At 43.3% G+C, this 18246-nt stretch overlaps 1 protein-coding gene across 2 annotated transcripts in view; it reads left to right on the forward strand.

Annotated features, from left to right (window-relative positions):
* Positions 1–18246, forward strand: part of LTK (leukocyte receptor tyrosine kinase) — a 96810-nt gene that overhangs the window by 65143 nt on the left and 13421 nt on the right. For both annotated transcript variants that reach the window (XM_062635748.1, XM_062635749.1), the window contains exons 11-21: positions 4390–4497; positions 6408–6585; positions 7122–7272; positions 9352–9483; positions 10010–10166; positions 11074–11256; positions 11793–11891; positions 12401–12553; positions 14280–14390; positions 15025–15211; positions 16398–16488. In XM_062635748.1, the coding sequence (XP_062491732.1) occupies positions 4390–4497; positions 6408–6585; positions 7122–7272; positions 9352–9483; positions 10010–10166; positions 11074–11256; positions 11793–11891; positions 12401–12553; positions 14280–14390; positions 15025–15211; positions 16398–16488 (1550 nt within the window). The remainder of the gene's footprint in view (positions 1–4389; positions 4498–6407; positions 6586–7121; positions 7273–9351; positions 9484–10009; positions 10167–11073; positions 11257–11792; positions 11892–12400; positions 12554–14279; positions 14391–15024; positions 15212–16397; positions 16489–18246) is intronic.

Consider the following 18246-nt stretch of genomic DNA (forward strand, 5'->3'; position numbering starts at 1 on the left):
TCCCAGAGTTGAGACCTGCCTGTGTGTCTTGGCAAGAAGCACTAGACTTTTTCCTTAGCCCCAAAGTGGAAGGATTACATCAGTGTTCTTCAGCAGTCCCTGCTGACCTATGTGCCCTGGCAATTGATAGCTGAAGGGAATTTGTTGAAAACAAAGGGGAAAGTCACCCTATATTTTAGTGGAGGAAAGGAATACAATGAAGGAATAAAGTGACTCTCTGACAGTAAAGTTTAGATTATTGCACTGTTTGTTCTACTTTGCACGGTACCTCAACTGTCACTGCCAGGTATATATCAGATGTGCTTCCATTTACTGTGTTACTGTGAATGCAACAGACAGCAGTGTATTCCACTGAATAATGGAGCTAGTGCTACTCTCAGAAGCCTGTTAGCAGGAGCTGCATTTCCTTAGCAGACAAGTATAAAGAGGTTGGATACTTGAACTGTTTGCAAATATTTAGAGACTGCCTTCTTTTTGTCCCTGGAGAAAAGACTTCTATTGTTCTAAAGGAACTGGAGGATATGCAGCACTTGAATTGTGACTCCTGATGTAGATAAAATGTGCATCAGTGGTCCTGTGCCACATTTCATGTGTCCCACACCCAGTGTGTCAGCATTTAGTGTAATAACATGTCTCTGCAGGAGCTAGCTGTACATAGCATGAGGAAAGGCTTATGCCAAAACAGAGGTGTTACAAGTTCATCAACAAAAGCCCTCTTTCCCTCCCACCTTTGTCTTATTTAATCTCCTGTTTTCTGTCCCTTTATTCTTTAGGCACTGAAACCACCTTTCTATAAAATGCTGAGTATGCCCATTTTCATTTGAAATTAAAAGCAAGAGATGTTCCTTGATGGCAGTGTCATTTATCACTCCCTGGTCCCCAGGCTAACCTTCTGTTTTGACATCTTTTGAGGAAACTGAAGGGAGGGATTCCAGATGCTCTTTTGCCACCCAGCTGCTGGAGTTTACTGCCCCCCATGAGAGCAAATACAGCCTCCAGTTCACCCACAGACATTTTGCTGGCGCTGGTGTAGGGATGTATCCTTTGGCAAATAGATGGGGAGTAAATGCCACTGAGGCGATGTTACCAGAGCTTGTGCATTAGAGTGTCCAAGTATCTCCTCGTTTTCAATTAGTGTAAATCGCAGTGATGTTCAGGAGCAGCTGGCACTCACCCCATCTGAAGGAGTGACCCAGAGATGTGTGACTCATGCAGAAGACATCACGAAGGAAATACTTTTCTCGGAAGCCTTGCACTTGCCACTGTTCCTTGAATCCTCTTTGCAAATTGACGTTTTCTCGCCTCTGAAAGCAACCCCCTTGCATTTGTCTTCCCATGACTTTAATTCAGTTAGGTTGCAGAGAAGCCCAGCAGCTCTGCTGTGTGTTCAGTAATGAAATTATTTCTCCCTGGCAAGGAGAGGTTTCAGATGTCAGAGATGGAGCCAATTAAGATCCAAGGCAGTGAATTCTTTGCATGAGGGCAGCAGGAAGGATGTATGGCAGGAAGGAAGAATTTGCTGCTTGCTAGGATGTAAATATTATTTTCTCCATCTATTTCAATCTTGTAGTTCAATTGCTTTACAAAACCCAGTGTGGGCTCTGAAAGCACTGCTTGTCTGTATGCAAGATGGGAGAGAAAGTGAGGTTTTCCATATACCTCAAAATCAAGAGGAAAGATTCAGCAAAATTTAGGAGGAGAACAAATGGGTAGTGAGGACAGCTCAAGGGAGATCAATAAGGACAAAAACCAAACCATTCTTTGGACGGCTGCTCCTGGGCACTGGCAGATGTCTTCCCTGTGAAAAAGGTGAGATGCAGCCACGTTCTGGTTCATACAAATCACCTTGTATAAGACAGTGTCACAGATATGGGTGATGACATGGGTCTGGTTTGTTGTGAGAACTTTCAGGGGACAGGCATAAAGATATTTCATCATTTTAGTTAACTAATTCTTTCATACGAAGAGGTCTGAATTAGGAGTGTCTAAATATGAAAACATGGGCTGGAATGGCAAACAGAATTCTGGCTGTTGTCCTCTTCAGTGCTTATGTGGTCTCTGACTATTACTTTTTGGTGCTCTGAGCATTATCTTGTTCCAATTACGATCACAGGTCTGGTCTATCAAAGTGCACTCTACTGCCCTGGCCTAGGGATTACATTTTTGTTCTGTGCATCGTTTCCCACAATTTCCCAGAAGACTGGTTTATAAATGGCAAGACTCTCCATAGACAGCTTTTGTGCAGCACGTCTCTAGTTCTTGACTTTGGAGTCCCTGACCCAGCAAAGTCTGGTTCTGTTGACTTGCCAGTGTCATTGCTTGAGGTGAATGGTGGGGGGTGGTTCAAGCCTCATCACTGCAACATTTTGCTGATTTAAGAAAGTGTTGACTAGAAAGGCAATAGATCAGCCAAAGGGATGGGGAAGAGGAAGCTGATGGAGCTCCCTCATTCTCTTGATGCTTTCGGACAGGCTGGAGAGGCTTCCAGGAATACTTCAGTCTGCATCAGTAAGTTGGGATCTCTGAGGAGACTGAACACTTTGAGGATCTGTGGGGCACCTTTCTCTAATTCATCCCAGCCACAGGACCACTATATCTTTTTTCATTACATTCCCAAAGAAGTAGGAGTGAGTTACTTTAGCTCTTTGCCTGCAGAAGATGCCCTGCATTTCTCCTTTACAATTCCCTCTGTCCCTTTTCAGTGTAGAAATCAGCAGTGTTAGCTAAATCCTGGAGAAAGGAGTCCTGTGCTCTTCATATTTTTCTAGTATAGGTACTTAATATGAATTCAGTCTTGTTTCCTTCCATTCACTTTCAGTGAACATGTTGGCTGTCAGAGGAGCAAGTGGAAGCTAAAATAAACCAGAGCACCAGCCCCTAGATCCCAGGGCTACATCATGTTTGTAGAGAATTCCACCCTACACATTCATGTCTGAAGGCAAAAATATCAGCCTTCCAAGGGTTAACAGCTCCTGTGGACAGGGTGATTCTCAGCCTGCAGCATGTCTGCTGCTGAGCACGGGGGAGAGGGAAACTTTCTTCCAGCTTGTGAGGGTTTGAGACTGTTTGGAGAAGGAGGAAGGATTGTTTGTTTGGAAACGAGGCATTGCCTTAGGATACACAGTTGGGATGCTGCAAAAAAAAATCTATGCAGACACACAGACTGACTCTCTATTTCAGCGGGTGATTTACATTCCTTCACTCTGGCAAACATAACCAGATTTCTTGTATGTCTATGAGTATCTGAAACTGTTACGACCTTTGGGATTCCTAATTCACTGCAGGTCTTGGGAGACCAAGGATCTTTTCTGGCCACGCATTGTCTTTTTCATTTGGTTTTCAGTCTTGTCTCTGATCCAGTTCATTTGTTTTGGGGTAATTTCATTTTTCGCTGGCTTGACAACTCCATCCATCTGAAGTTCTCTGTCTCAGTATGAACAGAGTGTGTCAGTACAAAGCGTCCTTTTACTTCCATCCATCAATATGCTTTCAGTCAGACCTGGGGGGAATATTCTCCGGAGTAAAAGCTCAGCAAGGTCTCCATGCTTCAGTTAGTTATTTGGCCTTTCTGACACAGCTAACAAGGGTGTTAATTATCGCTATTTAGAGCAGTGGCTTTGCGGCAGAGATAATTGTCCAGCTGGAACTGAGGGAGGCTCTTTTGAATAGAGCATCAAACAGCTGTTAGGTTCTCACAACTGGAACAAATTGAAATATTTGTAATGTTTTTCAACTGGTGAAAAATGGTCAGTATTAAATTAACCGAGGGCTCATAAAATGGAAGGAAGTCTCTCGTTTTTCTTAGAGCGATTTTCCAATCAAAGATCTGCATAAAAATGGGTAATTTAAGTACTGAAACAGGATGTTTGTAGATTAAAAAGCAAGGGTTCATTTATTACTGCTTTGATTGTGTGGTGTTCTCGATGAGTTCAGATGCTTCAGATCAGCAACTGCTTTGAAGTCCCTCCTCTATAAGGGGCTTACTTACCATGACACCGTTCAGAATGAAAGACAATTGTTCCTTTACACAGCAAAGCATCAATACCTGATATCTGCTCTCCCACACTGTGCTTTTCCTAAAGTCCCTTGTAATCACAGGCAGTGCAATTTGTTGATCAAGGAGCTTATCCTGCGGGTGAGCCTGCATGGGATAACATGGAGAGTTTGTGTTCATGTGAAGATCCACTGCCTTGAACACAGATACAAGTAACTAATCTAAGACATGGACCCAAAAGAATAATACAAAATTACAATTGTTTAGAAGAACTTTTCTGCCTCAGGTATTATTTCCTTATTTTAACTAAATTGTTGTCCTCAGTTCATTCACATGATCTTTAAAATTCCCACTTCTCCCTTCTACCATTGTCCCATCTCTCTTATCCATTCTAGAAACAGGAAGACAACAAAATCATTTTGTTGGGAAGCGCCAGTACCCACGGGAGATTGGTATCCTGGATGAACATCTTCTGAACCCCTTGGAAGAGCCCTCCCTCCCAGGTACATGATTCAGTACTGAAAACCTGTCTCAGTTACAAAAGGTGTCTCTCTTCCCTTCTTCTGTGTGTGATCTGCCTGCCCTGTAGCAACAGAGCAACTGAATATAATCCATTCCAAAGATGTGGAGACCATGTTGGGTAATCTCTGTTTGGCTATAGGATAGCAGTTTGCTGGAGCCCAACTCACCAGTCCTTAAATAGCAGGACCTCATTAAAGAAAAGCAGAATCTTTAAGTAAAGATGCTCTAAGTAAAAGCAAGAAGCTGCAGGACTTGGATTGAGAGTGCACAAAAGCCAGCTCAGGAATGAAAGGTGTAGACCAGTACAGAAAGCTGGGGCTAGAGAGAGATTTATTGGGACTTTTTGAGTAGTGAAGCTGAATCTAGTAAGTGGAGAAAAGGGGTGTAAAGAGGAAGATCCAGGGAGGGAAATAAGTAAGGATCTGGGAAGAAAGACTGGATGAAAAACTAGTAGAACAGGGGATACTGGGGACTAGTTTACTGATAGCGGAGCTATCTAAAAGAGGACCCAAAGAGGGGAGGTGGTGCTTGAGACTGCTTTGCTGCCAACAAATACCTGTGTGTGACTGCCCCACCTCCTGAAGACTGTGTCCACCTGAAATGTGACAAATCTGTACTGCTGTCAGTTCCTGTTAGCTCAAGGGGCAGAGACTTCTGCCATTACCCCAGTGATCTGTCTTCATGTTCACATGCTAACGTCTGTTGGGGACAGTTTTCCTTGCCTTTTCATTTAAACAAGAACAGGAATTTTATTTTAGATGTATGTGATTTTTACTGCTATTTTAAATATTCAGCTTTTAAACAGTTCTGATTCTTACTGGTCCTTGTGCATGCACTGCATCATACAGTTTGTAGACGCATTATTAAAAGTTCCGTTCATAGCCTAATCTCATTCGGTGGATAAGATGGATATGTTTTGGTCTTGGACAAGGGTTATTAAATGGAGGAGATGGTTACCTGCTGCATTGTTGTAGATACAAAAGAATAACACTTAATGAGAGCCAGGAAAAAATTGGCTTGGAGGAGAAAGGCCCGTTCTGAAAGCAGCAAAAAGCTCTTCCAGTTGTGCTACTGGCACAAGGTTCTTGTGCAAACCTGAGACAAGTCACTTTGTATTTTCACTGTGTTTCATAGATGGACACTAGATGTAGTGACAGATGTTTCCAACCCTTATTTCTGCGTATATGCTTCAGTTCTCATCTGGAAAGTTGAATAATATCTCCTTTCTTTCTGTTGACGCTGAGAAATTTGATGTCTGTGAACTACTTGGCTAAACCTCTTCTCAGAAGTCCTGTCTTGTTACCCCCGCATTGATGGGTCTTATCTGCAGTCCCTGATTTATTGAGTAGTGTGCAGGAAATAGAGTGAGAGAGGAAAAAGTGAACAGTGACTATATATAGAGCAGTAGGTGTGCTATGACTAGAATACAAATACTCTTTGATCATATAATTAAGGGTGGTATCTTAGTGGATTATAGTACAGGGGAGCTGAACTAAAATTGAACAGATAAATTTAACTTTAGCATGTAGCAACTTTCAAGTTCTCAACATTGTAAATGCAAGTGTAAGCATTTTTTTGTATGATTATAATAATAAGCACATGATTAAAAAGACATACTGAGCTTAAAGCCCTGTAGATAGCACATACTGTTGCAATGTGGTCTTTCTCTTGTTCTGTTTTTTATATCGAAAATCATTAATGTTCTTTGTGAAGAAGAATAATAATGTGAATTTTGTCATTGAGGTATCATTGAGGAAAAGATGTCAACAGAAACAGTGATTTTTTTCAATGACATTTGTCCTTTAGTTACGTCATTCTGTGCATTATTGCACATGTCTGGGAAGTAAAAGGAAGTTCACATCTGCCCCAACTCTTGCTGTTTTGGTCACAGGGGATACATCTGTTGTCCTCTGGTGGTTCACAACATGTGGTGCCAGTGGTCCACACGGGCCAACTCAAGCTCAGTGTGACAGTGCTTATAAGAACAGCAACGTGTCAGTGACTGTGGAGAAAGAGGGCAGGCTCCGGGGAGTGCAAGTCTGGAGAGTGCCAGCCACAAACCGGTACAGGTGAGTACCACTGGGTGCTAGCGAGGCAGCCACATCTAAGTACCTCCTGTCTGTGGAGTTTCAGCAAGCATAAGTGTGGGACCATCTGTACTGAGTAGGTGGAGGAGGCAGTGAAGTAAGAGAGAAATAGGAGTGCTAGCTGTTAAGGATCTGTGTCTGAGCTACTGTAGAGCATGGAGGGTGGAGGGGTGACTGAGAAGAGATGAAAACAGGAGTGATTGTGGGCATGCAGTCAAGTGGAAGTGCCGCCATTGTTTCAGTCCCAAAACCTTGGTCTTCTAGATTTGGCTATACCAGCTCATCCTATTTCCTTGTAAAGCCTCTGTCTCCAGTGCAGTGGTGTAGAGCTAGTCCATCCTCTTTAGCAGCCTAGTTGCATGGGTGCCAGACAAAGAATAGCCATGATATGCTGCAGCAGGGGAGCCTGCTCTGAAGCAATGGTTGGAAGTGCAGAACAGGTAGAGCTTGCACATGGAATTGCTTTAGGGATGAGATGTGTGAAATTTGTCTCTTTAACTACTTACTTTTTCTTCCAGGATTTCTGCCTATGGAGCAGCTGGGGGGAAGGGAGCCAAAAACCACAATAAGAGGTCCCATGGGGTCTTCATCTCAGCCACCTTCCAGCTGGAGAAAGATGAGCTGCTGTACATCTTAGTGGGGCAGCAGGGGGAGGATGCCTGCCCTGGGGTGAGGGCTGCACAAGCACATGTGGGCAGTTTGCAGCCGCGATTCAATGAGATTCAGTGGGTGGCTTGGGGTTTGGTGATGAAAGATAGAAATCCTAGAATCCAGCAATGAAATCCAGTCAGGAGACTGGGAAGAACCAATAAACCAAGTTAGAAAGAATCTCAAAACAAATATAAAGAACTCTGAAAAGAAAAACAATCCCAAAATGTGCAAACAAATATGAAGCCCACAGGAACTTTGCTTTAAGCTCCTGGTGTTTGAAATAAGTTCTTCATCAGCTTTCTTCTGCTTATTTTAAGCATGGAACTAAAAGTAGGTGAGAGTTGTGTGCTCCCTTTCTTATTTTTCCATAGCCTAGGTTTCTTTCTGTCTGCCAGGATTTCGGATAATTTTCTATTATATATGGAAGCATCCAGCAGTGTTGTGGCTGCACTGTTGGATACTCTGTAAGTTTAGAGACTAGGGTCTGAATCTAAAGCCTGTCAAAACCAGTGGGAATCTTCTGGCCCCTGAATGTGTAATGACAAAAACCCCACTCATGAGAAATGGAAATTCACATTCGTGATGTGAATGCTTATATGTGTGTCCTCTAATGGTAGACTCAATGATTTGGAAGTCTCTATATAACTTTGGCTCAAAAGTTGCCTCTTTTCAGCATGAATCCTTTGGTACAGCCTCATTCCAGAAATGTGATCTGTAGACCCTGCCCTGGAACAAAGCTGTTTGCCCTTTTCCCCACAGGTAGATTTCGGAGGTTTGGGGTACACATGCTATTCTTGCAGGCATTCAAAGTTCCCATTTACCCTGCCCAAAGCATATGATGTCTTACCCGGATGCTGGAACAGACTCTAAACCCACCCTTTCTTCACTTTAAACAGTGCAAGACTTTTATCTATCTAAATAAAACATACATTTGTATATCTGCAGTTCCCTCTCCAGTGCACTCTCTAGGCTTAGGTCATAATCTACAAAGTTGTCCATTATCCCCTTGCATTTCATGACTTGTTCTCCAAATTGCAAAGTATAACCCAGCACTAACTAGCTCCCTTTTGCAGATGTTATTGGAAAAAGTTTCTGTTCATTTTTCCCACTTCCAAAGCCCAATTTTCCTTGGCCTTGGAAATCCTGATGAATCCTGATGAATGTTGAGTAACTAATGTTTGTTTTCCTTTCTCTGAAGGAGTCCTACAGCTCCAGACTTTCATGCTCTGTCCTTAGTTTTATCCCTTGCTTTTTCCTGGTTCTCATTTATCTTGTCATCTTTTGTCCTCTTCTCTGAATGAGAGGGCCCAGGTTTTAAAAGTGGCACCGTGCTTCTGGCCTAGGTATATTCTATGATTCTATTCTATTCTATGATGGGATAAACACAAGTAGAGATTTCACCTGTACTGAGCAATGTGGCAGTTTCTGAAGTCATTCAGAGTTCATCATCAGTGAAACTGGGAAGATTCCCGAGTCATTGAAACTCATGGGACTCAGTGTCAGAAAAAGAAGAAAAATCTAAAATGGCCTAAATCTAAATGGCCTAAAATCTAAAAGTCTTTACTTTTTCATCTTTTTCAGTGTTCTTTAGTATGTAGCAGGAATAGGAAGCTGAGACCCCAGATTTCCCTTCTGAGGTGTGTCAATAGGTCACTCTTAACTGTGAGCAGGTCATCTCTGTCTGCTTTATGCATTTATGACCTTGAGAAATACCTAATATACACAGCAGTAAGAAAGTTCTGAGAAGTCACCTGTAATTTTTCACATTTTAGTGTTCTTGTGTATAAGAAGTTTTAAATATGTGAAATATGAGTTGTGATATCAGGAGTTATTGCTGTATTGCTTTGGTTTTTTCTATGAGCATTTGTATTTTCACATGCATGGGTAACGTGTTTGTAAATCAGAGGTAACAGACAGATCTATCCCTCAGCTGTTAGTCTTTGTAGAGGTCTTCCCTTTCCATAGATAATATATATACTGATTTATATATGCCTGATATACATCACAAATAATACAATATTACTATACTGAGATATACAGACAAGTCTCAAGAGCTGGTTTTGCTGATATATGAGTGCATCTCTTGTCTCCTTTCAGGGCAATCCGGAAACCCAGAAGATCTGCTTAGGAGAGTCATCTCTCATTGAAGAAGATTACAAGAAAAAAAAGGACCTGAGGGACTGGGCTGGAGGAGGTGGGGGTGGAGGAGGAGCAACCTACATCTTTAGAGTAAGTATTTCCTCTTTGCATCCTTTCTGAGCAGTGTCCAGCAGAGCAATTAACTTTCACTGTCAATCATTGCCCATGATACTCAGTTCTTTAAAAAGGTGATACAAAGGAGTCTCTCTTTTTCTCTCTTTCCCTCCCTATTCTTCTGTCTTTTCGCCTTTTAAATTTAAATTCTTTATGTCTTTTCATATCCATCGTACTCGTCACTGTCACTAAGCTAGCCGAACTGGTTCCTTGGTTCTTGACAGCTCAGATCTGGGAATCACACCAGGATCCCACTTTAATATTGGCAGCAGTCCTAAAAAAACTAAATCCCAAAATACTGGAGTTGAGTTAAACAGCTACATTTGTACCCAGGACATGATGTAAAACGCTTCTGTAATGAATTTAGGAAGCAATCGGTAGTATTGCCCTGGCCTTGGACCACTTTTCTTTGGGATGCTTTCATGCATTTTGATGAGTTTATGTGAGTTTGCATATCCAAGGGATGTGAAGTTTTTCTGATGTTTGATGGGGGGTTTTCCAGCAGAAGGATGGGATTTTCGAACCTTTGCTCATCGCAGCAGGAGGAGGAGGAAAAGCCTATCTGAAGGCTCAGGACAGCTCTCTGGATGACGTACCCCTGGAGCAATTTGAGAACAGCACTGCAGTACCTGGAGTCAGTGGGAGGACTGGGGCAGCAGGTGAGACACTAAAATGACATGAGGTCTGTACCAAATGGCTGAATACACATGTTGTCCATTAGGCATGAAGTGAGGGGCTTCTCTTTGATCTTTTGGAAACATGCTGGATATTACCAGCATATTTCTTACAGTGCTGGTAATCTGTAACACGTGCTGGTTTGTATTCTCTTTTCTTGTCTTGTATTCTCTTTATCTGTCACCAGATAAAAGAGAATGCATAGGATAGGTGACGAGTGCTCCATTAGAGGCTATTCCACAGGCCTCCTACTCTCTTCTATGAAATGACTCAGTACAAATGATGTTTGGGAGTTGGAGCTCACTCCTCCACACTGTAACGATTGTCTTTGAAGAGATGGCTTTTTCCCTGTTACTCCCCTGGAACCCTAACAACAAGAATTATATCATGGAAATTATACCAGAAATGGAAGCTTATTTATAATCTTGCAACAGCTGTGCCTAGAATTCATTCCTAGGAGACAAATAAAATTCCAGTGGTTCTCCATCTCGTGCTGTAATAGCCTTATAGAAGGGCCACTAGAGGGAGATGAGGAAATCCAGCATATTTGTGTTTCCTCAGGGAGCTCAACATCTTGCATGGCTGCAAGCCCTAACCAGTTATCCTGGAGCGGAGTGTTGGGCTCCTTATTTCCCTAATGCCACTAGAAATTCGTGCTAAGGTGCTGTTTATGCAGCACATACCACACGCTACGCATTAGATTTCCACATTATTATTGTCCATGGCAACAAGAAGCTTGTCTGTATATTGTCTGAACCTTAAGAGTTAACCTGAATGCAGGCACTTAAGAAATCAATAAGGACCAATCTCTGTCCCTCTATAGTATCGCTTCTACTTTGCTTGTTCTTCCCTCAACCTGCTCTTGTTTAATTTCTCACCCTCTGACTGAAGGTGGAGGTGGTGGCTGGCAAGACGAGAGTCTGCTTCCTCAGGCTGGAAAGTCCCTTCTGGAAGGTGGAGAAGGGGGTCAAGCTTGCCCCCAGGCACTAGCCAAGCTCCAGTGGGCCACCTCTGGTGGCTTTGGTGGGGGAGGAGGAGCTTGTACTTCTGGTGGAGGAGGTGGAGGCTACAAAGGTAAGTCTGCTGGAGGAACGGTCATGATGGTTAATTTTGTACCCTTCAGAGCACCTTCAGTTAAGGGGCAGAGCTCTTAATGCAGAGGCACACTGCTGCAGAACATGATTCACAGATACTTAAAGCTGAGCAGCATGAAACCTGCCTTACTCTCTGCCATCGGTCTTTAATTAGGAAAATCAAGGTTATAGAAGTGTTCTTACATGATTTAGCATTTGGGAGGTGTGTTGAACCACCTCTTCGTTCATTTCCAAGCTCCCCAGGGAAAATGTTCCATTTGTTTTTTCTGTTCAAAGCAAATATATTTTTACCTTGCTGAACTGAGAAACCTACTTTGGAGTAAGTCACTTTACTAACCTTGGTACTGTCTGGGTCAAGTGACACAGGGCAAGTAATCAGGGACATTATACTTATAACTGAAAGGTTGTGGAGTGACCCCAGGGGATAAGAGCCAGGAATGAATGCAACACTTCAGAGGCATCACATTTTTTGCAGTACACAGCACTGATCAGCTAGCCATACTCTTCTTTCCCCAGGGGGGCATGCCTCCAATACTGATGATATCACAGCTGGTGGGCAAGATGGCATCTCTTTTGTGAACCCCATTGGAGAAATCTTCTTGCATCCCCTGGCAGGTACAATATACTTTCTATTCCTCTTAGTTCTTTTCTTCTTCCTTTTCCCTTTTTCCTCTCTGCTTCCTCTTTCCTGCTCCCTCTCCTCCAGTCTTTGGTTTTTATGTATTTCATTCAGGCATGTTTCACTCTGCAAGTTGGAGCTTTAGCTGTGCTAATTTCTTTAAGCACTTCTATAATGCTCTGGGACCTTTTCCATCTCAATCTCTAAGCCAGGAGAAACACCAGTCATCAGGCTCAACTGCATGTCCACAGTCCCAGACTTTTCAAGGTCAATTCACTTCAAGACCTCTCTGTTTGCTTGAGGCACCCAATACCTTCTTCCCTCCTGGCTTCCATCAGGTTTCTCAACGTGTCAACACTGTGTTGGTCTATTTGCTCTCCTGCAGATGAGAGAAGTTGTAGGTACCTGCTGTACCTGCTAGATTATAGTTGGGGCTTTTTCCTTACTGGAACAAGACAGGAAAAACTGAACTAAATCCATCTGTTGTGTCTGATTCATTGTTCAGCCATGGAGAGTCACGGTGAGGTGGAGGTTCAGATCTATCTTAACTGCAGTCACTGCCACTCGGACAACTGTAAGCGGGACCCTGACACCAACCTGCCAGTCTGCCAATGTGAGATGGGGGCTGTGCTAGCCAATGACAATGTCACCTGCACTGGTAAGATGTGAAGTTTCATCCTCAAGATGGATAAAACTTATAGATGGATATATAGAACTCATGCAGATGGATAAGACCTATAGTCTTTATTGCCTCTCCTTCTGGCTTTTTTTGATGGTCCATTCTCCAGGTTACAGCTAGTGGCTCCAGTGAACAGTGTTACAAGAAAAGGGACCCCACTTAGAGTACTGTGTGTGGTTCTGGTGTCCTCATCATAAGAAGGACATGGAACTGTTGGAACAAGTTTGTCAATAACACCAAGCTGTGTGGTTCAGTTGATACGCTGGAGGGAAGGAATGCCATCCAGAGGGACCTTGACATGCTTGTGAGGTGGGCTGATGCCTACCTTATGAAGTTTAACCATGACAAGTGCAAGGTCCTACACCTGGGTCAGAGCAATCCCAGGCACAGCTACAGGTTGGGCAGAGAAGAGATTCAGAGCAGCCCTGTGGAGAAGGACTTGGGGGTGTTGGTTGATGAGAAACTTAACATGAGCCAGCTTCAGTGTGCGCTTGCAGCCCAGAAAGCCAACCGTATCCTGGGCTGCATCAAAAGGAGCGTGACCAGCAGGTCGAAGGAGGTGATCCTGCCCCTCTACTCTGCTCTTGTGAGACCTCACCTGGAGTATTGTGTGCAGTTCTGGTGTCCTCAACATAAAAAGGACATGGAACTGTTGGAACAAGTCCAGAGGAGGCCACAGGATGATCAGGGGACTGGAGCACCTCCTGTATGAAGATAGGCTGTGAAAGTTGGGGCTTTTCAGCCTGGAGAAGAGAAGGCTGCGTGGAGACCCCATAGCAGCCTTCCAGTATCTGAAAGGGGCCTATAGGGATGCTGGGGAGAGACTCTTCATTAGAGACTGTAGTGATAGGACAAGGGGTAATGGGTTAAAACTTAAACAGGGGAAGTTTAGATTGGGTATAAGGAAGCAGCTTTTTCCTGTGAGGGTGGTGAGGCACTGGAATGGGTTGCCCAAGGAAGTTGTGAATGCTCCATCCCTGGCAGTGTTCAAGGCCATGTTGGGTGACATCATTTAGTGTGAGGTGTCCCTGCCCATGGCAGGGGGGTTGGAACTGGATGAACTCAAGGTCCTTTGCAACCCAAACCATTGTGTGATTCTGTGATTCTACATGACTTAAAATTCCTGATGTTAGTTCCTTACATGCTGAGCTGTGTCTCTGTCACCATCTTCAACATTCAGGTTTGGATTAGGTAGAAAGTAAAATATCTGTAAAGAGACATAGTGTAAATTTCCTGAATTGGCACAGTGTATCAGATATTTAAGCATAAATACCTCTCTGGTATAACAAACCACCTACTGCTGAGTTATTTAAGCCACAAATTACTTCCTTTCACATCAGTTTCCCACTGTGCCTGCTCAGCTGATGCCTGGTATTCGCTGTTATTTCCTCACTCAATCTCTTGGAACTCCAAAGCATCAAGAAAGTTTCAACTTATGACCAGTGACGCTACCCATTTATAAAAATCCTGAAGTATGGATAAGAAATCTGTGCTTTATCGGGCAGTTTTCTGTCTTCACAATGCTTTTAAAATTATTTAGGTATTTTTCAGCTTCCAGGGCTATAGATAGATTTGCTGTTACTTTTAGAAGATGGTCTGGTCATGATCTCTGTATTGTTTTCTGAAATAAGAACAACCTTCAGAGGGATGTGACAGCAGCTCTGGTTGCTTTCTGATTAATACACCTCTATTTTTCTTTTTCCAGTGCCCCAGGGTCCTACCCCAGAAGGTCACCTGCCACTCCCACTTCTCCTAGCTGTGGTGGCTGTGATTGTGGTGCTTGGAATGATCCTTACTTGTGGCAGCCTATCTATCAGTAAGAAATATTTACTTCTTATCACCACTTGACTTGGCTTTTGCTGGTTAAATTAGACAAAAGAACCCATCCACATGCCACTACTTTTAATACATGGAACCAAAGTGTTGTGTTCTCCCATGTACAGCAGAGGGACACAGGAAGAAAGAGGTGACATAAAACATCACTACCCCACAGTTAGGCACAAGCATAGTCCCAAAGGGTAAGGACTCCTCTGTCCTGGTATCTGCTACAGAGAAAAGAGCTTGGAGAGCCCTTTTAGCAGGTGCTTCTTTAGTAGCCACTGCTATATAGGCTGAACTCACAGTCTGTAATTAAATACAGAATTCATTCTGGGAGGTAATATGCTTTTTGAGACTTGATGCCAACAAGATGCCCTTTCCTCAGCCAATATACAAAGAAGCAGAGGAGAACTAAGTTGCTCCCTGGTGATTAGGCCTCCGCAGAAATAAGCCTGTTTGCACATCCACTATTGAATCACAACAGAGCATGGAGAAGAACATGATACTGGCAGGCTAAAGATGCTCCTTGAGCATTTATAGTTATGGTGTGGATTTCTGTTCTATGTGGCCAGCATTATAATTTCTCTCCAGGTGTTGATCTTGTGCATTTTGCTTTGCCTCCCCACCTGCAGTTTACCACCTTAAGAAGCAGCAGCTGGAAGGAGCCAGAGCACGACTGCAGAGCCCGGAATATAAACTGAGCAAAATCCGCACATCAGCCATCATGACAGATTACAACCCCAACTACTGCTTTGCAGGGAAGGCCGCCACTCTGAGCGAGCTGAAGGAGATCCCACGGAAGAACATCTCTCTGCTTCGGTAAGGCTTGCTGCTGGGTCTCTCTGGCAGAGGAGAGGAAAGGCAGCCTGAAGCAAAGGCAGAGGTAGGGCTCACATGCTTGTTTTCCTCATCATCAAGTATCCAGGACTAGAAAACAAAGGCCAGCTGTCTGACTAACTGGAAAGCACCCAGTCCAAGCCAGCCAAAATACAATAGAACTTATTATGTTTTCTAAGATACTTTGATTCCATAAAGTTCTCAGGGATGCTGGGGAGGGACTCTTCATTAGGGACTGTAGTGATAGGACAAGGGGTAATGGGTTAAAACTTAAACAGGGGAAGTTTAGATTGGATATAAGGAGGAAATTCTTTCCTGTTAGGGTGGTGAGGCACTGGAATGGGTTGCCCAGGGAGGCTGTGAATGCTCCAACCCTGGCAGTGTTCAAGACCAGGTTGGACGAGGCCTTGGGTGATATGGTTTAGTGTGAGGTGTCCCTGCCCATGTCAGGGGGGTTGGAACTGGATGATCTTAAGGTCCTTTCCAACCCTAACTATTCTATGATTCTATACATTTATGAGGCTCCTGCTCCATGTTACCACACACAGCATAGGGTATTTCACCTCTCTTTTTTTGATGTCTAGGATTAAATTTGCCACCTGGCAATAATTCCCTTTCAGATCTATAGCAGGATGTCTTTTTTAGCATTTCCTGTCACAAGGAAATACATGCTATGTTGCTCTTTGGCTCTGTATCATCCAGAGGAGATTGGTCAAAGTTATGTGAACTTTAGAAGGAAAAACTTGATCATTCTTATGTACTCTCTTATGCCATCTCCTAAAGACATCAGTTTGCAGCTACCTCACTTTGTTGTTCTCCAGTTCCGTCTTGCCTTGCTCTCGCCATACGTGGTGATAGGGCCCTAGGATTGAACTGGCTGCTTTATGTGTTCAGAAGCATCAAGGATCCAACCTCCCTATTTTAGTGACAGTGGCAGAAAATACTGAGAAGTTATTTTCAGAAGCTTTGAGATGAAAACAAAACTCTGCTGTTGATTCAGTCTGTTACAGCAGGTTCTATTCCTGGTTTTGGGCTGGATGAAGAGAGCAGCTTGGGAACACTGGATCCCAAGTATAGGGACCCAGTAAGGGCATATGCCCATATATGCCCAGTAAGTGCATAGTAATATCTGTTCTTTCTCTGGTTTTGTTTTGTTTTTTCCTTCCAGGGCACTAGGACATGGTGCATTTGGTGAGGTTTATGAGGGAACTGTGGTAGGCATCGCAGGGGATCCCAGCCCTCTTCAAGTGGCTATCAAGGTCAGTACCCACAAATTTCTTATACAACCATAATTGCCTATAAGAGCCATATTATCTTATTACTGGTCCATCTGGAGATTCACGTTCATCGCATGCATAATGACATATGCATGTATGTGATGCAGGTTTCCATACATTGCTGCATCCAGGAATTATAAACTTTGAGCTTTAAGCTATATGGCACTAGCAGCAGGTTGAAAGTAAAGTATGTCTTGTTTGTTGTATACCTAATGGCTGTAAGTTATGGTCTAACTAGGAGAAGAATCTAAAAAGGGCAATCTGTTCTGTAAGCTCCATTCCTATTGCTCAGGACAGATAGAATCAGTACCCCAAGACGGAAAATTGTGTGGATTAGGCACCTGGAGACTGCCTAACATGGTTAGTTAAAGTAACAAATTCTCCATCAACGTAAATAAATATAGCATCCTTGAAATGAACACAGACCCCTCAGTTCACCCCAGCAGAGAATCTGCCACAGGAGCTTTTCTGCCATGATGATTTACAGATCTGAGGTAGCCAAGAAAAAAAGAAACTTATGGGGAAAAATATAACACCAGACAGATATTCTGGGGACATTGTGGACTAGAAGAGGATTTCTGAATCTTATCTAAAGAAAGCAAGCTCTGGCAGATATTAGTGTGAAGCATTTATGTAATGCTTATACATTGTTACTTCTGCATTTCAGTGGGTTTGAGCGCTTTTCACTTGACATTGCCATATTTAAAAACTTGTATTGTTTCTCAGTTGTATTTCCTTTATACTGAGAGTAGTGTTTGTCTACCACATGGGAAACATTCAGGTACTCTTTTATTAATGCACACTGTTAAATACGCTGCTGTGAATATAAATTGGGATATCATGCTCGTTTGCATGTCATTAATAGCTAAAGATAACGGGCTGGCTTTCTGTGAAATTACTGCTGTTGCCTCAGGGTTTGTCAGTTACTCAGCCCTAAAGATAAGGATGCTTATAGGCCTGCTTTTGTTCTTTTATAAGCTTTGTGACTCCGAGAACCAGATCACCTTCTATAGGTTCAGCCCAAAAGGTGGCCTTCATTAATACAAAGAAGTTCTAGCATTATTCATGCCATCTTTCAAACCCCTTTTTAAAACAAGCAACAAACAAGGTGCATTATGACATTTTGTTATGAGCTTCCTGTGCCACTGAACACATGTGAATGAAATCCCACAACAGAAACTGGCAAGCAGCTGTAACTGCCCAGCCCAGGTTTCACTGTCCAGACTGGCAGAAGCACCACAGCACAGTGGGGAACAGAAGTGGATCAGCATGTTGTTCAGTTGTGATAATCCAGTGGGGCTGTTACCAGTTTTGAAAGTCTCAGCAATGACAGCTACTTGTTAGGGCCCTGTCTGCCCACTTGTTCACACAGTTCCCTGTAAAGTGGCACCCTGAACATCACCAAAAGGCTGCTCTTCTTGCTGGCTGGAAACTAGCAGAGTGTCCATGGGGCCCAAGCTGTGACCATGCTTACATTGCTTGATGAGCTTGATGGAGCGTATCAGTCATGATCTGACTGTGCAGAAGCAGCAGCTGTATGCAGGGAATAAATTAAAACATATATTTGCAGCATACTCCACATATTGTTTGTGGCTATTCCACCAATTTAATAGACCATCTGCACTGTCCTGTGTGAAGCAATCACTTGTTTGAGAGAGAAATGTGTAACACTGTCTTCTGTAGCCCACACTATTTCCATGCCAGCCTGGCCCCAGCGAGCAGTGAACGTCCCACCTCTCT

The sequence above is a fragment of the Pezoporus occidentalis genome, unplaced genomic scaffold (assembly GCF_034315485.1).
Source record: "Pezoporus occidentalis ecotype Australia unplaced genomic scaffold, CSIRO_AGI_Poc_V1 ctg46, whole genome shotgun sequence".
NCBI lineage: Eukaryota > Metazoa > Chordata > Aves > Psittaciformes > Psittacidae > Pezoporus > Pezoporus occidentalis.